At 39.5% G+C, this 17,178-nt stretch overlaps 1 protein-coding gene across 3 annotated transcripts in view; it reads left to right on the top strand.

Annotated features, from left to right (window-relative positions):
* The window catches only part of ATP2A2 (ATPase sarcoplasmic/endoplasmic reticulum Ca2+ transporting 2), a 53,055-nt gene that overhangs the window by 18,141 nt on the left and 17,736 nt on the right, over positions 1 to 17,178 (top strand). For all 3 annotated transcript variants that reach the window (XR_004428095.1, XM_033174399.1, XM_033174398.1), the window contains exons 5-9: positions 641 to 779; positions 10,820 to 10,900; positions 13,165 to 13,250; positions 14,909 to 15,373; positions 16,949 to 17,037. Coding sequence is in view for 2 of the 3 variants with exons in the window: in XM_033174399.1 (XP_033030290.1) it covers positions 641 to 779; positions 10,820 to 10,900; positions 13,165 to 13,250; positions 14,909 to 15,373; positions 16,949 to 17,037 (860 nt within the window). In the remaining variant the exon portion in view is untranslated. The remainder of the gene's footprint in view (positions 1 to 640; positions 780 to 10,819; positions 10,901 to 13,164; positions 13,251 to 14,908; positions 15,374 to 16,948; positions 17,038 to 17,178) is intronic.

Here is a 17,178-nt window from a genome sequence, read left to right as displayed (position 1 = left end):
TACTATGTTAGTACATTTTTCTTTTTTTAAGTACAAATAGGCTTTGAGGTCAATTGTTTTCTTCAAACTTGGATGCCACAGTTGTTGTAGTAACCATGGATTGTTGTAGTTATGAACGCATGTAGCCAAACAGTGGCTAATTGTTGTGGGAGGGATGGAAGCTTATTTCCAAAGAAGTAAATCTGATCTGTCTTGTCTTACTACTTAATCACTAACTATAAGAGTAATGTTTTTGGGTTTTAGGCTGCTTGCTCTAAAATGACACAGGATGCAGCCTGCCTGTTTTTTTATATGAGAAAAGGATCTCTCTATGAATATGAAAAGAGGTTCTTATCAAACTATCCCCAAGTGAACCTTTTGTCTTAAAACTATCCTTGTCTTTCCCAAATTGTAGCAAAACACATTTGCAAGAACATGAAATGAAATGAAGTAGAGGGCAATGGTTTGTAGATAGCATTTGAAAGTGATGTTTTGCAGGCTGCTCCTCTTGTTGCAACAGCATCTGGTAATGTCAGTAAATGAACATAGATTGTTTGCCTAATAGTGTAAACGAGAAAATTAGAGGGTGGCAATTTGGCCAACCACAATAGTAAAAGCAACATCTTGTGTGCCCTCTAATCTCAGGGTTTATTTCTTGCAGGAAAGAAATGCTGAAAATGCCATTGAAGCTCTTAAAGAATATGAACCTGAAATGGGTAAAGTGTATAGACAAGACAGAAAAAGTGTACAAAGGATAAAAGCAAGAGACTTGGTCCCAGGTGATATCGTGGAAGTAGCTGGTAAGATGTTTTATATGCTACAACATTATGGGTCTTTTTAGTTATTACGAATTGATTTGCTGTTAAGACAAAGAGTGATTTAAACAAATTAAAAAATAAATATACTCAAAAACAGTTTTAAACATTGCAAAAAGCTGTGAACTCAGGGTTGCCAGGAACAGCATCTTTCAGCCATCAAATGCTCGGATAAACAGGAATATTTAAAAATATCTCCTGATAGTCAGTAAGGAGGGAGACAGATGCACTTCACCAGGAAATGCCTGCAACTTATATAGGGGTTATATTCCAGGGATTGTGCCTAAAGCGAAAAATTATGTATAATCGTAACACATTGGATTCAGTGGTGGGTGGGATTGCCAAGGTCATTTTCTGTGACCCCCTTTCCTTTCTGCCCACCTTTTTTTAAAAAAAATGTGCGCATAAAGCTGAATGCACACAAGTTAAATGTGTGTAAGTTGTGGGCTTACTGTACTTCCTTTCCTCATCAACCTCTTTACTGTGAGGGGAGAAAAACTGCTTACTTCTAGAGGTGCAAATTAGCTGTTACAACAGCTGAACTGACATGAAGTGACCTACAACAGAATAATGTCTTGTGTAACCAGTCACCTGCCTGTCAGCCATCTGATGTCAATCACCTGACATAATTAAGACATCTGTCAAAGTTGACCTGGGGGATGGGGGGAAAGTTGTGCAGCACTTCGCAGATGCCTCAGAGAGGATATTTGGGAAGTGGTGTGCAAGTGCCTTTGCAGGCTTTGCCAATTGGCAGTGCCTTCAAAGCCGCTTTTGCCAAGCCACCATTACGTACCCCCCACCTGGTTTCATATATGGTGTTGTCTCTACTGGGGTGGCTTTCTTCTACCTTTTCCTCCATGGTGTTTTGCAGTGTGTTGTTTAGGTATGTGTTTGTGTTAAGATGTGCATAGACGTTTAACTTCTTTTTGTGTCAAATTCAGAGAGCAGCTATATTGGTTTGATGTAGCAAAAACAAAGAACCCTGCTGGATGAGCATTTTGTAGGGTAGAGCACTCCTTGCCATATGGTTTAATGAGCAATTTAGGTGTAAAAATGTGTGCACTTAATAGAAACATGGTACAAGCTTCCTGACTTTAATCCAGTTTTGGATAGCCTATTCCCTCCTCTCCACAAAGTTCAAGTATTTGTTACTCAGTTCCAGCTTCTATTTCTTTGACATGAGTTTAAGAGAAAAGGATGGCTTAAAAGGAGAGCCAGTGTGGTGTAGTGGTTAAGAGTGGTAGACTCGTAATCTGGGGAACCGGGTTCGTGTCTCCGCTCCTCCACATGCAGCTGCTGGGTGACCTTGGGCTAGTCACACTTCTATGAAGTCTCTCAGCCCCGCGCACCTCACAGAGTGTTTGTTGTGGGGGAGGAAGGGAAAGGAGAATGTTAGCCGCTTTGAGACTCCTTAGGGTAGTGATAAAGCGGGATATCAAATCCAAACTCTTCTTCTTCTTCTTCTTAATTTTGTTTGAATGTATATCTAATACATAGACCTTGGGCAGTTCATTTTTCACAAGTTCAAGTTTAACATGTCCAAAAACGAACTACTTATAGTTCACATTTCTCCCTTTACAAAATGAACTAGTTCAGTTCGGTTATATACAAGTTCATCCAAATGATCCATGGCAATTTTTTTTCAGCATACGTAATAAGTTGCACTAATATTTATGCCCTCAGGCTTAAAATCTAATGTTTTCATGTATGTGTTGGGTTTATATACCACCTTTTCTGTAAGGAGCTCAAGGTGGCATGCATGGTTCATCCCCTTCTTGATTTTATTCTCACATCAAGAATAGTGCTAACTACACCAGTGTGGTGTAGTGGTAACCACTACACCACACTAGTGTAAGCAACACTGGAGCAACTGCTCTTTCACTGCTGATACATGAAGCCAAGTCTGCCTGTCTGGAGTGGCCCTTTGTCAATGGATTGGGCCAGGCTGTGTGTCCCTTTAGCCCTTGCAGTCCCAGAGTAACTGGCAATTAGAGTAGAGTGATCTTTCTGGCAGAGGAGGAAAGACTGTTACTTCACAGGCTGATGGATGTGGCCAGCTTGGTTTTCCCCTTATCGTGATGTTCTTCTTGGAAAGCATGGGGTGTAACCACCCAGTAACCCATGGTCTCCTGATTTATTTTGTGGTAGATCATTGTGTTGGGTTTGCTCCTGAAGAAGAAACCTGAGTTCCAAAATTGATTGAACTATGCTGAATCTTCATAGTTGGCACTTTTGAGAATAATTTTATTTCTGTGCCTCCCTCCTGGCTTTTACATTGGGTATAAATACCTTCCTGCTAACATTTCACTCTTGAGGTCCATTTGTGTGTGTACTGAAGGGCATTGAATATGTGTATCTAGCATATAACTTGTACTTCATATCATACTGATATTGCAGTGATAGATGATGAAAGTTATATAATAGGTGTACTTGATCTTTCTAGTTCAAATTATTGTCCTTAATTAAAAATGTTAATACTATGTGCATTGAATTCTTTTGTGGTCAAGCTGATCAGATTTGCAATAATGCCATTCTTACCCTTGGAAAGACTAAACTTAATTTTTGGAATGACTTTTCAATTAACTTGAATAGACTGTGCTGTGAAATGTAATCCATTCACTGTAAGTGACTATAGCCAAGCTAAAATTTCAGGGTGGGTGGCAAGAGTACATACACTATGTTCCACAGCTAGTGTCAAAACCTGGAGGTGAGAGAAACTGTGTGCATGCCTCTGTCATAAGTGTAGGCATATTGGATGGCCTTTGACATGGTGCCTGCAGAAATAGGACCATGTAGGGAAGCGACAAAGCACTTGATGCGGGGATGCATATCTGGGTATGGAATTTTAGGCAGTGTGCCAGTGACATTGCATTGCAGGCACCAGTGACTGTCATGAATAACCAGGTGGCAGTTACCTCTCAGATATCAGTGCTATCTAATGTTCATGGATGTTTTAGGATAGGTGGGGGTTTTTTTTAAGCAAAGAAGGCATTGGGACACAGTCACTGGCCCTTAAATAAGCATCCTTTTTGTCAACACAAACAACTTGCTTTGGGGGGCGGGTTGCTTTTCCAACAGCCATATCTTGCCTGGAAGAACATTAAGCAAATACTGAGCTTTCAAAGTATGTAAAGTACTTGGTAGATGATGAATTAATAAGGACAATGTTGTAGGAAGTTGTGGTTACACTGAAGCTTGTAATTATTAAATATAGGTTGTTTCCCTTCAAAGGATATTGCTTACAGCTTAACAATGGAATATGCATAATAATAACCACAAACAGAACAGGTAGAATGTGCCAGTTAGCCACCTTCATGCTTTTGCTGCCACTTGTAAATGTGGGATTAATAAGGTTGCCTTCACTAGGAGACCGGTCACTTCACAGGGATAAGTGCTGCTGCCTTTTGAGGGTATTTTATATACAGTGCCACCATGCATTACCTGAAACTACCTGGTAAGCTGTTGCATACTGGTAAAATAACTGTTGCTGACATTTGTGGGTAGTTTTTGCAGTTGTAAGTTGCTGATGAAGATTTGAGCAAAGATGCTCTTAATGGATCAAGACCACTGAAGAAAGAGAGGTAGTAGAGGAACCAGCATAGGAACCAAAATACAACAGACATTGCAATCAAACAATAGACACGTATTTTGAAACTTCTCAGCATCTTTTACAAGTGATATTTTGCTGGGGGAGTGACTGTTGAGGACACATCTAATTAGAACTTGTGATAATCACCTTTTTCTAAGAAAAGATTCTGTTCAATGCGAGACTTTAATGTAATACTGCTTTATCACAGTGTATGAAGATCAGCTATCAATAAGAAGCTTATTTTGAAAAGTAGAAAATAATGTTCTCGCAGAAAGCCGTGTCCTATGCACTTCTTCATACTTTACGGATTGTGCCTTGCATGTGCCCTCAGGGTTGAAGGTGTACAAAGTGAGGGTAATTGCCACACTCGCTTATGCAGCTCCACTTTGGGCTGCCCTGGCAAATCTTTCTCCTCTCGAGATCATACAAAATCAATTTTTACGGTGTCTCTTGGAAGTCCCTACCTGTGTGAGTAACGCGGCTATTCGTGTTGAACTGAGAATGCCTTCCCTTGAGACACTTCTGTGGAAATATGTCTTTAGTTATTGGCTAACACTTTGGTTTAGATTACCTAACTACTATATAGCCCAATGCCTCTGGCTTGATAAGTTTAATAGCCAGTAAGATTCATGCTAAACTTTTATCTATTGGAATCTCGCCCATAGAAGTCTTGAACCATGATCTTACCTTAGCAGGGAAAATTATTAATCAGTGATTGGACAACATAGAGTGGCAGCATAATCTTATGCTTGGTGGGGGGCTATGTTCCCCATGTCAGTTGGGTGTCATTCCACCAACTCATGTGCCATCTTACCTATAATCTCTATTGCCAGTCATTGTTGGCAAGTGAAATTTCCTTATAATTACCATATTTAATTTTGTATCTTATTAAGGCTTTTATTGTCATTAATTTTAAATTTTAACTGTGTGTGTGTATTTGTCTTAAGTTTTGTTTTATATAAGCTTAAAGCTGAAATAAATTGTTCTTACAGTATAAACCTTTAGGATTATTCACTAACCTTCACAGGGTTCCAGGTGTTGTGTAACAATCACAATGTAGTTTGGTAACATAAGACAACCAAAGAATACCTGGTTTTTCCTCAAATGACTTTGTATCTTACTCATCTGATTCAGATTTTTACTGGGGAGAATCAACTTCTAGGAATCTTTTTTTATTATTATTAATCTGCAGGTGTTTGTTTTAAGCTTTATTAATCAATTGTACTAAAGTAAAGGCACTTACTTACTGCTTCTTCTGAAAGTACTGCGTGCTTACAGAACTGATGCCTGCCTTTCATGGGTGGGGGAGAGGCACGTTCATGCAGTTTTCAGTTATTAGTATTCCCATATTCCTTACACTTTGGTCATGCTCTATACTAAGGTTACCAGATTTTTTTCCCAATGAATCTGGGGGCACTTTTCAACTTCCTACTACTGTAAATAGATGGATTTTGTCAGGGGACTGATTTGTAAATCCAGGGACTGTCCCCAGGAAATGGGGATGTCTGGTAACCTTACTCTATACCTCATGCTCTATAGTATGTGTGTTTCTGAAAAGGTACTGTATCAGTTTTGTGTTGGATAACATAGAAACTTGTGTATAGTTCAAGCACACAGCTCATGTACTGTAGCTGTTTTAAATTAAGTGTTCAAGTCCCGTATAATACTCATCAGTTTTGTGTGATAAAGCCTTCTAAATTTTTATAGGTAGAAGAGTACAGGCAGTATGTACTCAGACAGACATAGAAACCTTGCATATTGAAGTACCACTATTTCCTCCATTCATTACCTGAATAATCCAGTAGTTTGAATGTTGCTGCTTAGCTTGGCATGCTTGCCAGAATCCTCTAACATGGCAAAAAGTGAATGTTGATGGTCTTCCCTTCCAGACACTTGAGCTGAGAGACTGCATTTCTGCCACTAGTTATGTTGACTGCACTGCTACTGCTGTTTTGTGAATTGCTTTTCTTGTATTTGCCTACGCATTTAGCTATTGCTATAATTAAGGTCTCCTAATTATTTTCAACTAATCAGTTTACTACACTATATTCAGAAAGTCATAATTATCTCTATTGGAAAAATCCAGAGTAGCAGCATTTATAAAGAAGGGTAGGGAGTTTACTAATGTTCAGAGTACTACTGCAAGAATTGATCAGTGAGTGATTTTTCCAATAGATTGCTGACGCCTCTGGCTTTTTTTAACCCATTCACTTCCCAACAGATTGTTGATGACTACCTCCTCCTTAAGTAGGCCTGACCACCTCATAGTCCTTAAGTAGGCCTGAGCAGGAATTTGCTGGTGTCTTGCCAGGGTCAAATTGCTAATTGTGTGTTCTCTAAGCAAATGATGGGGAAGTTGAAGAGCAAATAACATATATGTGCTTGGCTATTTAAGGCTGTCTTCTTGGATTTTTCCAGAGTTGTTTCGTTGGGCTAACTTTCAGCCAGTTTTGTTGGTAGTTGTGCTCATGGAAAAGATTGGGGGGTGTCCATAGACTCCATAAACCTTTAAATCATTAGTTTAGTTGACTTAGAAGGAGAAACAAATTAGATAATGAAGAGTAGAATTTATAAGCTAGGTATTAAAAGTAGAAGAAGAGAATGTTGCTAATTTGGAATTATGGGTTGGCAGAGCATATTAAATTAATAAGAATCTATGCTTTTCTTTCCACAAAGCATCTCAAAAGTGATTTTGCAATTCAGTAGAAACATATGTAGAATTTCAAATCCCACGCAGATACTGAGATTAAAGTCTCCACTTGGAAAGCTTTTTGAAAGGGGAAGTCTTCAACATATGGCAAAAAGACTACAGCGGAGCTTTCCAAACTGTGTGTCACAACACATTAGTGTGTCAGCTGCAGTGTGTAGGTGTGTCGCGCAAACGCTCCCCACGCTCCTTCCAGGGCTGGAAAGGGGTTAGTTTAACCTCTGGTTTGCTATTAAAACTGAATTACTGTGTCGTGAAATGATGCATGTCTATCAAGTGCATCACCAACATGAAAAGTTTGGAAATCTGGACTATAGGATATGGGACTTTGAGCTCTGATTCATCTAGGGATACCATTACACATTGCTGGTTCAGGTCAGATCTGTAACACCCCCAAACATACAAAATTTTAGCAGGTTGCCTGTAACTGGATTCCCTTTATTCAAGCTTTTAATTGTGCCATTATCTTTCTTGCTCTGAACCAGTGATGTGGTGTGGACAGTTTTCCAAAACAGAACCTTTCCCATTTCATAAGTTCAATAATAACAATGAACTGATGCCAATTGCAAATACATTTGTTAGGCTAGCTTGGCAGTTTCAAGGTTTTTAGCATCGCTTTCTACTTTGGTTATCTTGTAATTATGTAATTTATTTCATGTTGTAGGCAGTCTTGAGCATGGTTTGAATTATGGAAAGGTGGCATACAAATAACATGTATATATGTACCAAATGGGACCCAGGTGGCGCTGTGGGTTAAACCACAGAGTCTAGGGCTTGCTGATCAGAAGGTCGGCGGTTCGAATCCCTGCCACGGGGTGAGCTCCCGTTGCTTGGTCCCAGCTCCTGCCCACCTAGCAGTTCGAAAGCACATTAAAGTGCAAGTAGATAAATAGGGACCGCTCCAGCAGGAAGGTAAACGGCGTTTCCGTGCGCTGCTCTGGTTCGCCAGAAGCGGCTTTGTCATGCTGGCCACATGACCCGGAAGCTGTCTACGGACAAACGCCGGCTCCCTTGGCCTATAGAGCGAGATGAGCACCGCAACCCCAGAGTCGGACACGACTGGACCTGATGGTCAGGGGTCCCTTTACCTTTACCTATGTACCAAATACAAGTAAAATAATTGTGGCAAATTAGAGCATTCTGAAGGGCATCATAACATTTTCCAATGCAACCCGATGTAAATTTTTCTAATTTGCATAGGATTTTTTTCTGGAAAACCACATCACTCTTTGTGAAGTGGGTACATTTGAGCAAGAATGACATTCTCAAGGCTCCATCCTATAAACTGCTTGGGAGCAGTGTGTGACTGGATGAGTAATTCATATAATGGGAATATAAACCTATATTAGCATATATGACTGAGGCAAAAATCTGTAAATTAAATAGATGCTTAGTGCATATTTTGCTGTGTTCAAAGGTTTGCTTTCACTTTATGCAATCAGGAGAATAGAATGCTGTCACATGCCAGTAGTGTATCTTAAGTTAGGGGGTAAGACAAAGTTTAGAAAGATTTATTAACCCATGTTTTTTTCTTCCTTATGGATTGAGTTTAGATTATACAGAACTCTGGGACGGTGCTAGGCTTTAAAGTGTGGGAAATAAGATTGCAAAATAGGTTGTTGTCCCCATCCCCAGTTACTGGAATGTCAAACTTTTGTCCTGTGCTTTGGCATTAGAACGGTCACTGTGTCTCTTTATGTGCTACCTGAACTTAATTGTTCCCTTTGGATTGTTAAGCAAACTTCAGAACAATGAAACTTTAGCTTGGTTGCTATCCTTAAAACAATTGGCAGCAATTACTGGGAAGAAGTATACATTTTGTACAGGGAATTTACTGGAACCACAATAATTTTGTTCTTATTTGGGCTCATCAACTTTTGACTGTCATAACTTTTATGGAAGAATTGTTAATAAGATTTCAGAACATGCTGTTGAGGAACAAATAAATAAATAAATCATGGTGCTTTTTCTAAATACTCTGCAGAAAGGCAATGAGCTGTGGTGTTCACTTGGCTGTGTTGAAAGCACAGTTTGTTAGAATAATATTTCAGTGCTTTCTTTCAGTAGTCCTTAGAACCATTTTTAGCAGTTGTGTGTAGGCTGATCTATATACATTTCAGCAAAGAGGATCCATTATTTTAATGTGCCTTTGCTAAGTGGGGCAGTGCATTTGAAATGCTCAGCTGTTGAAAGCCCAGCAACCGTATGTGCCCTTACAGATTGATAGACTTTCTCTTGCATTGTGCTGAGTCTTAGCCTGCTGTTTGGTGGAATTGTGATAGATGAAAAAGCAGCTGCTCTCATGTATCTACATATAAACCTCGTCACAACACCAGGGGACTGCATTCAAATAGTTTGCCCATTTTTGGCCTTGGTCATTATTTTGTACTATTTTCTCTTCACTGCTGAAGGGCACAGCGAATTTGGTTTTCATGTTGTAATGACAGAGCAGAAAAGAAAAAGTCTAGCTGGCTTATTGGCCTCTTTATTCTAAATAGAGAGTGGTGTTGGTTACCTATCTAAAACTCTGCCCAAGAGAACACTATATAATTTTAACCTTGTGAGAAATGTTGCAGAAATTGCTTTTCTAAAAGAGTCTAAAGCTACAAATAGTATGTGCTTAATCCTCTGGTATGGTGTTTGTACATCCATGACCTAGCACATAGAAGTGGCAGACCTACCGGTAACTTCCTCACAGCGTCATTCTCCCCCTCATGCATGATTGCTGCCAGTTGCATAAGCAGTTCCTGTAGGAATTAGCATTTAGTCTGTGCATCCCTACAGTAAAACTAGAGGGACTATTGTGTAACAAGTCCACATATTCTGGCAGGATTAGTAATTAGTGGCTGATGATGCAAGTATTTTCAGTACCCTTTTTACTTTAGGGTTTTTGTTGTGTGTTGGCCAAAATAGCATTTTATTAGTTCTTCCTTCGTGTGTATGTGTGTGTGCTACTTTAGAAATGCTTATTAGATTAAATGTAGGCTAGTGCAAAGATGTTGGATATGGCAATTTCCTGTCCTACATTAAAGAGCTATGCTGGTCAAACTCAAAGACTGAGGTCCTAGGGGGGAACATCAAACACCCATGTCATAGTGCCAGTTACAGGTAGGTAGCCGTGTTGGTCTGCCATAGTCAAAACAAAATAAAAATAAAAAAAAATTCATTCCAGTAGCACCTTAGAGACCAACTAAGTTTGTTCTTGGTATGAGCTTTCGTGTGCATGCACACGAAAGCTCATACCATGTCATAGTGCACACTCTTCAAAATATTATCAGCTTCAAAAGTGGTTTGCACTGATATTTGAGCAATCCCAAGTCCTATTGACTGCTCAAAACTAGTCAGATAGTATGGATTCTCACAATTGTCAACATCTTAATGGGCAGATGGAGAATTATCTGAGTGTACAATAATGATGTTAACCTAAATAGATACTTCATTAAAGGTTGAAGATCTAGTAACAGGGTTTAAACTACATAAGGAAAAATTGCACATAGCAAAATGTTCCTATAAACACTTGGGCAATGTGATACACTTCCAAAATAGGTTATGGAATTTCTAATTGTGGGAAGCTCTGAAAAATGGGTTAGCTTCTCTCATTTCAGAAGTGTAGTAAGAGATATTTTGAATAAATATATGGTTGATGTATGCTTGTTCTGGTACTACTTGAAAAATATTTGCATTCATTAACATCTAGTCAAACTCAAATACTCTCCTCTTAATCCACAGTTGGCGATAAGGTTCCTGCTGACATAAGAATTACTTCTATAAAATCCACAACTCTGAGGGTAGACCAGTCAATTCTCACAGGTAAGTGTTTCTTGGCAGTGATTATCAGAAAATCTGTTGGCTTTAAAAACAAATGGGAAACAGTCCTGATTACAGCAGCAACCTCAGTTTTTAACAGAACTCTTAGGCATCATTGTGGTGGATGAGCGCCATCAGTGTTACACTGGATGGAAGTATGCCATACTTACTCAGTGGAAGCCATTAGTATATCTTGGCATTTGTTCCCTTCCCTGCAATTCTATGATTCTGTTATTCTTTCTTTAAACTAAAATAAAGTACCCAAAATAGGAGGTTTACTTAGAAGCTGGAGTTAACACAATCTTATCTGCTTCAATAATCTTAGCATGATCTATTTATATTTTAGAAAGGTATATTTCTGCTGCATGGTTGAGTGAAGAACTTCACTCGTGTTTCAGGTTCCTCGTGTTTCAGGTTTGAAATCCTGGAGAGTGTAATCAGTGTAGATATAACTGAGGTCAGTGGACCAGTGGTTTGACTTAGTATACAGCAGCTTCCTGTGTTCCATTATACATACTCAATTGGGTTTATCTTTTCCTAGTTAAAAGTCAGCCATCCATCTCTGTCTTCAGAAAGTCATATTTCAGCGGAAATGTTAGAGAGGGAACTCTTTGTACTGTGTCCTAGTTATGATTTTTATTTGCCATTTTAAAGGCTAGAGTAATGTGCTTGCTTTGTAGAATCTAGGTTAGATTAGATTCTCAACGGTTCTTGTCCAGATCACAAAAGGTACATGAACAAAAGGCTAAGAGAGATGCTGTTGCTTCTTTTTCCTGGTCAATAGGACTAACAAGCTTGAAGGGTATCATAATGTATTTGGTTGTATATTTGCAGTATAACCAAACAAATCGGGTGTCAGGATTGGAATATTTTTCCGGTAATCTGATAGCTCAGTCTTTGAGCACTGTTCTGGAGATCAAATAAATGTTGATTCAATGAAAAAATAGGTATAAAAGGAAAATTCCTAGATGCCAAGATCCAGGTTTTAGGCAAGTACTCCTGGGTGAGAAAACTCCAGCAGAGATTTAAAATAATAATATATGCAGCAAAGTATAGCATGGAAATATAGGCTGTTAGGCCTTTAAAATATGTGCCCTTTAAAGTAAGTTCCAAAGTTCACCTCTTCCTCTAGCATAGAAAAAGACACCGAGTTTGGTAAGTTAAAAATGCTTTTCAGATAACAACTGTTTTGCACGAGGGTTACATTCCTGATCCCGGTGCATGTCGGCCTACTCCTGCCCTCTTTTCCAGCCACCTCCAGGTCACCGTGGTGGGGGGGTGTACAGTTGTGCATCAACTGTATGTGTATACATTTCCATACAGCATTCAGAAAAGGTTGCACAGGCAGTAAAACGTGGCTTTAGTTAAAGTGGAGAAGGTTCCTAAATTATTGGTATAGGAACTCAAGTGTGGCTTCTCTGGTAGACTGGAGGGGAACAGAGGCTGCTTGATTATCTAGTTATTCATAAGGTATGCTAAGCCTGGCATGATGGTTTACTCTATGATCTTAAATGTTTCATGCATTAATTAGACCAGATTGGTGGGTTGTTATTATTAAGCATGTTGGTTATGTGAGGCTGGCTATCCCACAGTAAATACATACTCACTTAATTGGGCCCACACATCATAAGGCCTGTGGATTGATTGTGGCCCCCTCGTCTTTATGCAGATCCCTGGAGGCATTCAAAGTCTGTTGGCCATCTGTCTGTTCCCCTCATGTTATTGGAGAGTGTGAATGGGTACTAGGAGAAAGCCTCCATTGCAAATTCTGCATTTTTCCTCCTCTCATTTGGTTCAGAGGCACATGGTAACTTGCTGGTACAGCTTTCCTAGCCAGTAGCCAGCCATGTTGCACCACCTGATTGTGTCTGAAACTTCTTTACTAGTGTGAATTGCTGGAAGAGTGAAATTCTCCTAACTTTTTTTTTTTTTGCAAAATCTCAATAAAATAAAATGTTTTTGATATATTTTTAAGGAAATTCTCTAAAATCTAGACTTCTGAAACGGGTTGTCGTATGACTGGATTTTCCTGGACATCTCAGTGCAATTTCCACCCAGAGACTGTTTACGACTGCCGTATTCTGGCTATGTCCGGGAAATTCCAGATGTATGGTAACCCTAGGTTACAGTTTTATTTTAAAAAAAGCTTTTCATCTATGTAAACCTTGTATTATGATGTAATGGCTTTCACAGGTGATGTTCAGCAGATGCAAAATGGTGGGAAATGGAGGCATTAATGTCTTACTAAAGCTGTAACCTTCATCTAGGTGAATCTGTGTCTGTAATTAAGCACACGGACCCTGTGCCTGATCCTCGTGCAGTGAACCAAGACAAGAAAAACATGCTCTTTTCTGTGAGTAAATGGGGGGGGGGGGATCTGTGCGTACTGATTATTAAAGGATTGCTCTGCTGTTTCTTGACTTCCTTCCTATGGGTTCACCCCCCTCCCCCCAAAAAATTTTTTAGCCACCACTCATTTGTTTAGGGCAGCTCATGTTTAAAGAATTAAGAATATCTTGGACATCTAAATGGTAACCTTGTATGGAACTAAATGAGCCTTAAAAAACCTGATGCATATAAACACATTGTCTCTTCAATCTTGGTAAACTTCGTTTAGCTATACTTGTACATGCAAGGCGAAAATGAAGAGCAGTAAAACAAGAAACCATTGGAAACACACAGCTGCCCAGGGGACTTGTTGGGCTTGTAATCCTAGGTTTTCAGGGTACATGTTTGAGAGGCAAGTGTGAGGGTTATGGTTATGAAGCAAGGTGTTTCTGTCATCTACCAGTTACTGCTAAGTGTTTTTTGTAACTTGAATGCTATTTATTAAGAGAGCTTATCTTCCAAGTTTCACTGATACCCCAGTTTCTTTTTTAAAATCTCCTGTAATGTGCCTGGCAGAAAAGCTTAGAAAAAGGGCTCAGCTTCTTTTTCATCTCTTCCAAGTCAGTTGCCACATTTGACCATAGGAAGTCCTGTTCTTTGTTACATTTGTTGGATGAGCATCACTTGAAGATGCAGAAAGTGTGCTTGACCACATGTCTGCCCAACTCTTGCCCATACTGGCAAGGCTGGTCTAAGGAAGTGGTCAATGCTTCTTTGTGGGAGAGAGTAGTACAATTACATTCTTCCAGAGGATGAATGTGAGGCCTTTGTTGGATTTAAGAAAACAGTATGTGAATGCTTTCTTGCATTCAAGCTCCCTCTACCCTAAGGTCACCCTGCAGAAGGCCATGATTTCATCTGCAAAGGAACCTTCATCTGGGATCTCCCTCCCACAAAGAAGCATTGACTACTACCAAGACCTGCTCAGTCTTTGTTTTCAAAAGATTGGTAAACTCTTGTTTCAATGGGCCTCTAGGAAGTGCAGCCTTACTGGTTGTTAAGCAGGCATATGTTTTTCAGTGTTTCTGGAATCTTTGGGAGGGAGGTTCTTGGCAAACTGCTGCTCATTTGTCACTTCTATAAAGATTGCTTCAGTAATCACTTTTACTTGATGCTTCTGTTTGGTTGGTGATTTTAATTTGATGGTAGCTACCTTCAGAACTCCATGGAGTATAGCTCGCCTGGTGTATAACTGGCCAATAAATACTTAGAGGCCATGGGCAAAGCCATCTACCTCTTTGGAATGGAAGTAGTAATGAATCCCTCCATGACTGGTGAGAAGATGCACAAGAGAGGATTAAGTTCTTACAATGTTGGACACTCACTGATTGTTTTTTTCAAATGTGACCAAACTAGAGTGAGAGAGTAATTTATGGTCATAGTAGGGCACGTAGTACATACAAATACACATAAAATAGGCCTGTGTATATTAAAAACCCTGTTCAAAGACAGAATGAAATCCGAAGTAACTTCCAGAATGCTGATAGCAGCATTCATGTATTTTATGTTGCTGTTAACTCGAATTAGCCAAAATAAGACTACAAACCTTGCAGTTTGGCTATAAGGTATTGGTGGAAAATAGTATCCACAGTTCTCCAATTCCCTTTTAACTTCTTGATTTAGGGTACGAACATTGCTGCAGGGAAAGCTATGGGTGTGGTTGTGGCAACTGGCGTGAACACTGAAATTGGCAAAATTCGTGATGAAATGGTGGCTACTGAGCAGGAGAGGACCCCGCTTCAGCAGAAGCTGGACGAGTTTGGAGAGCAGCTGTCAAAGGTCATCTCCCTGATTTGCATTGCTGTGTGGATAATCAACATCGGTCACTTCAATGATCCTGTCCATGGTGGCTCCTGGATTCGGGGTGCCATCTACTATTTCAAAATTGCTGTGGCACTTGCTGTGGCTGCAATCCCAGAGGGCCTGCCTGCTGTCATTACCACTTGCTTGGCTCTGGGTACTCGCCGAATGGCAAAGAAGAATGCTATTGTTCGAAGCCTGCCATCTGTGGAAACCCTGGGCTGCACTTCCGTAATCTGTTCAGACAAGACTGGAACTCTTACCACCAACCAGATGTCAGTTTGCAGGGTATGGTCAATTCACTTATCTAGTTTCTTCTTAACTTAAGTAATTTGTCTGGGTTTCTGTCAGAACTATGAAATAGGCCAGTGTTAATGTCAGTATAGCTCTTTGGCTTGGGAATTATTCTCGTCACAGGTTTTTTAATGGGTTTATTACCCTCTTCAAAACAAAACAAAAACACCTCCAATTTTGAGTGAACAAATCCCATTCTGTATTAAATTGCCTATTAACTTTGAAGAATGACCCATGATTCATTGAAGGTAGGTCCTGGAGCCTATGAATAGATAAGACTTAAGAGTTACTTCCTTCCTGTGTTGTCAAACTTCTGTCAGCCTTCTCCACTTTTCTCTACACCGCACACATGCAACTTAAAGCACTGATGTGGTCCACAGTATTTGTTAGTAAATTCAGAGTGGAGTAGATCTGGGAGGCCCTGGTGTAAAATTTGATGCATAATCTGTTAAGTCTCTTTATTCAGTTGGTTGTGCCTCACTTGTGATTGATATTCTAAGCAGGAACTGAATAGGAGCACAAAGAAAGAATTTAAAGTCAAATTAAGGCACTTTTATTTGTGAAGGGTAATTGCTGAAAAGACTAAGGGGGCTAGAGCTTCTCATGATTGCATTATGTGGCTGCAAATAATTACATTCAAAATTATTGGGCCAGGGTAATATTTCAAATAAGTAAACAGTAACAGATCTTCTCTTCTTTTTGAATCTATTTAATATGTGACTGTAACAGACTTTGGTGCCCCTATTTAACTTGCTATTTACTTATTTGTATTACTTTCCAGTCTTGTCCAGAATTTTATGCTGAAGTGTTTGTGCCTGTGGAACACAAAACAGCTGCTCATCTGTATTCTAGAGAAGGTTACTTGCAGAGTATTGCATAACTGCCCGTCTCTTAAGAAGTCAGATGCCAAAAAAACAGAAAGGTTCCTTAGCATAGGAACATCAAACTCTTTTGCCTCGGAAAAAGATTTGTTTTGAAGTAGCAATATTGAGCTCTTCATTCTTTTAGATCAAAATATTTCTCTAATCCTATATAGCTGGGAGAAGGTGTTTTGTTTTTTGTTAGTGTCAAGTCCATTAGGTAATGCAGAAAAGTGGTGTCTGTAAGATTTTGGAAGAAAGCCTTTGCACATAAAAGCAGTAAAGCAGCATTTGCCTGTTGAAAAAAGAGATAGTCTCTCTCCCTCTCTTTGGAAAGTTTTTACAGAAGTAATCCTTGGAGATTATTTTTCTGCATTACGGTCTGTTGCCAAACTATCCAGTCCAAGCTGATGTGAATTTACTCTTGTTGCTTGTACACAGCAGGCTTGAAACATTAAACTTTGGCTGATATAAACTCTTGATTAAAATAAATTCCTAGGAATCAAACTCCAGAATATAGAGGCAAAGATCTAAAGAAATGTATGCTGAAGAAGCCCATATTATAAAAATCCTGAAAAATAAGCACTAGTTAAATGTTACAACTATTAATGCCACGGATATAAAACCCTGCCTGCCCTTCTATCTTGACATTCAATCTTTAAGTTACCTCAGTTGGTTGACTGGATCTGTACCCTTTTCTGCCTTACAGATGTTCGTTGTGGACCGAGTGGAAGGAGATAGCTGTTCTCTGAATGAATTTACAGTGTCTGGCTCAACATACGCCCCCGTAGGAGAAGTGTAAGCTTGATTCTTGCCAGCTGAACCATTTACAGGTCTGGCTGTGTATGCACTGCAGCACTTAGGGCTCAAATTTAACAGCCTGAAAGAGAAGTGGATAATGTAAAGTGGGACTGAAGTGCAACTTCTTGATTTGTAGAT

This window comes from Lacerta agilis, chromosome 17, assembly GCF_009819535.1.
Source record: "Lacerta agilis isolate rLacAgi1 chromosome 17, rLacAgi1.pri, whole genome shotgun sequence".
NCBI lineage: Eukaryota > Metazoa > Chordata > Lepidosauria > Squamata > Lacertidae > Lacerta > Lacerta agilis.
The sequence above is the reverse complement of the archived record's forward strand: the minus strand, read 5'-3'. Positions and strand labels throughout refer to the sequence as shown.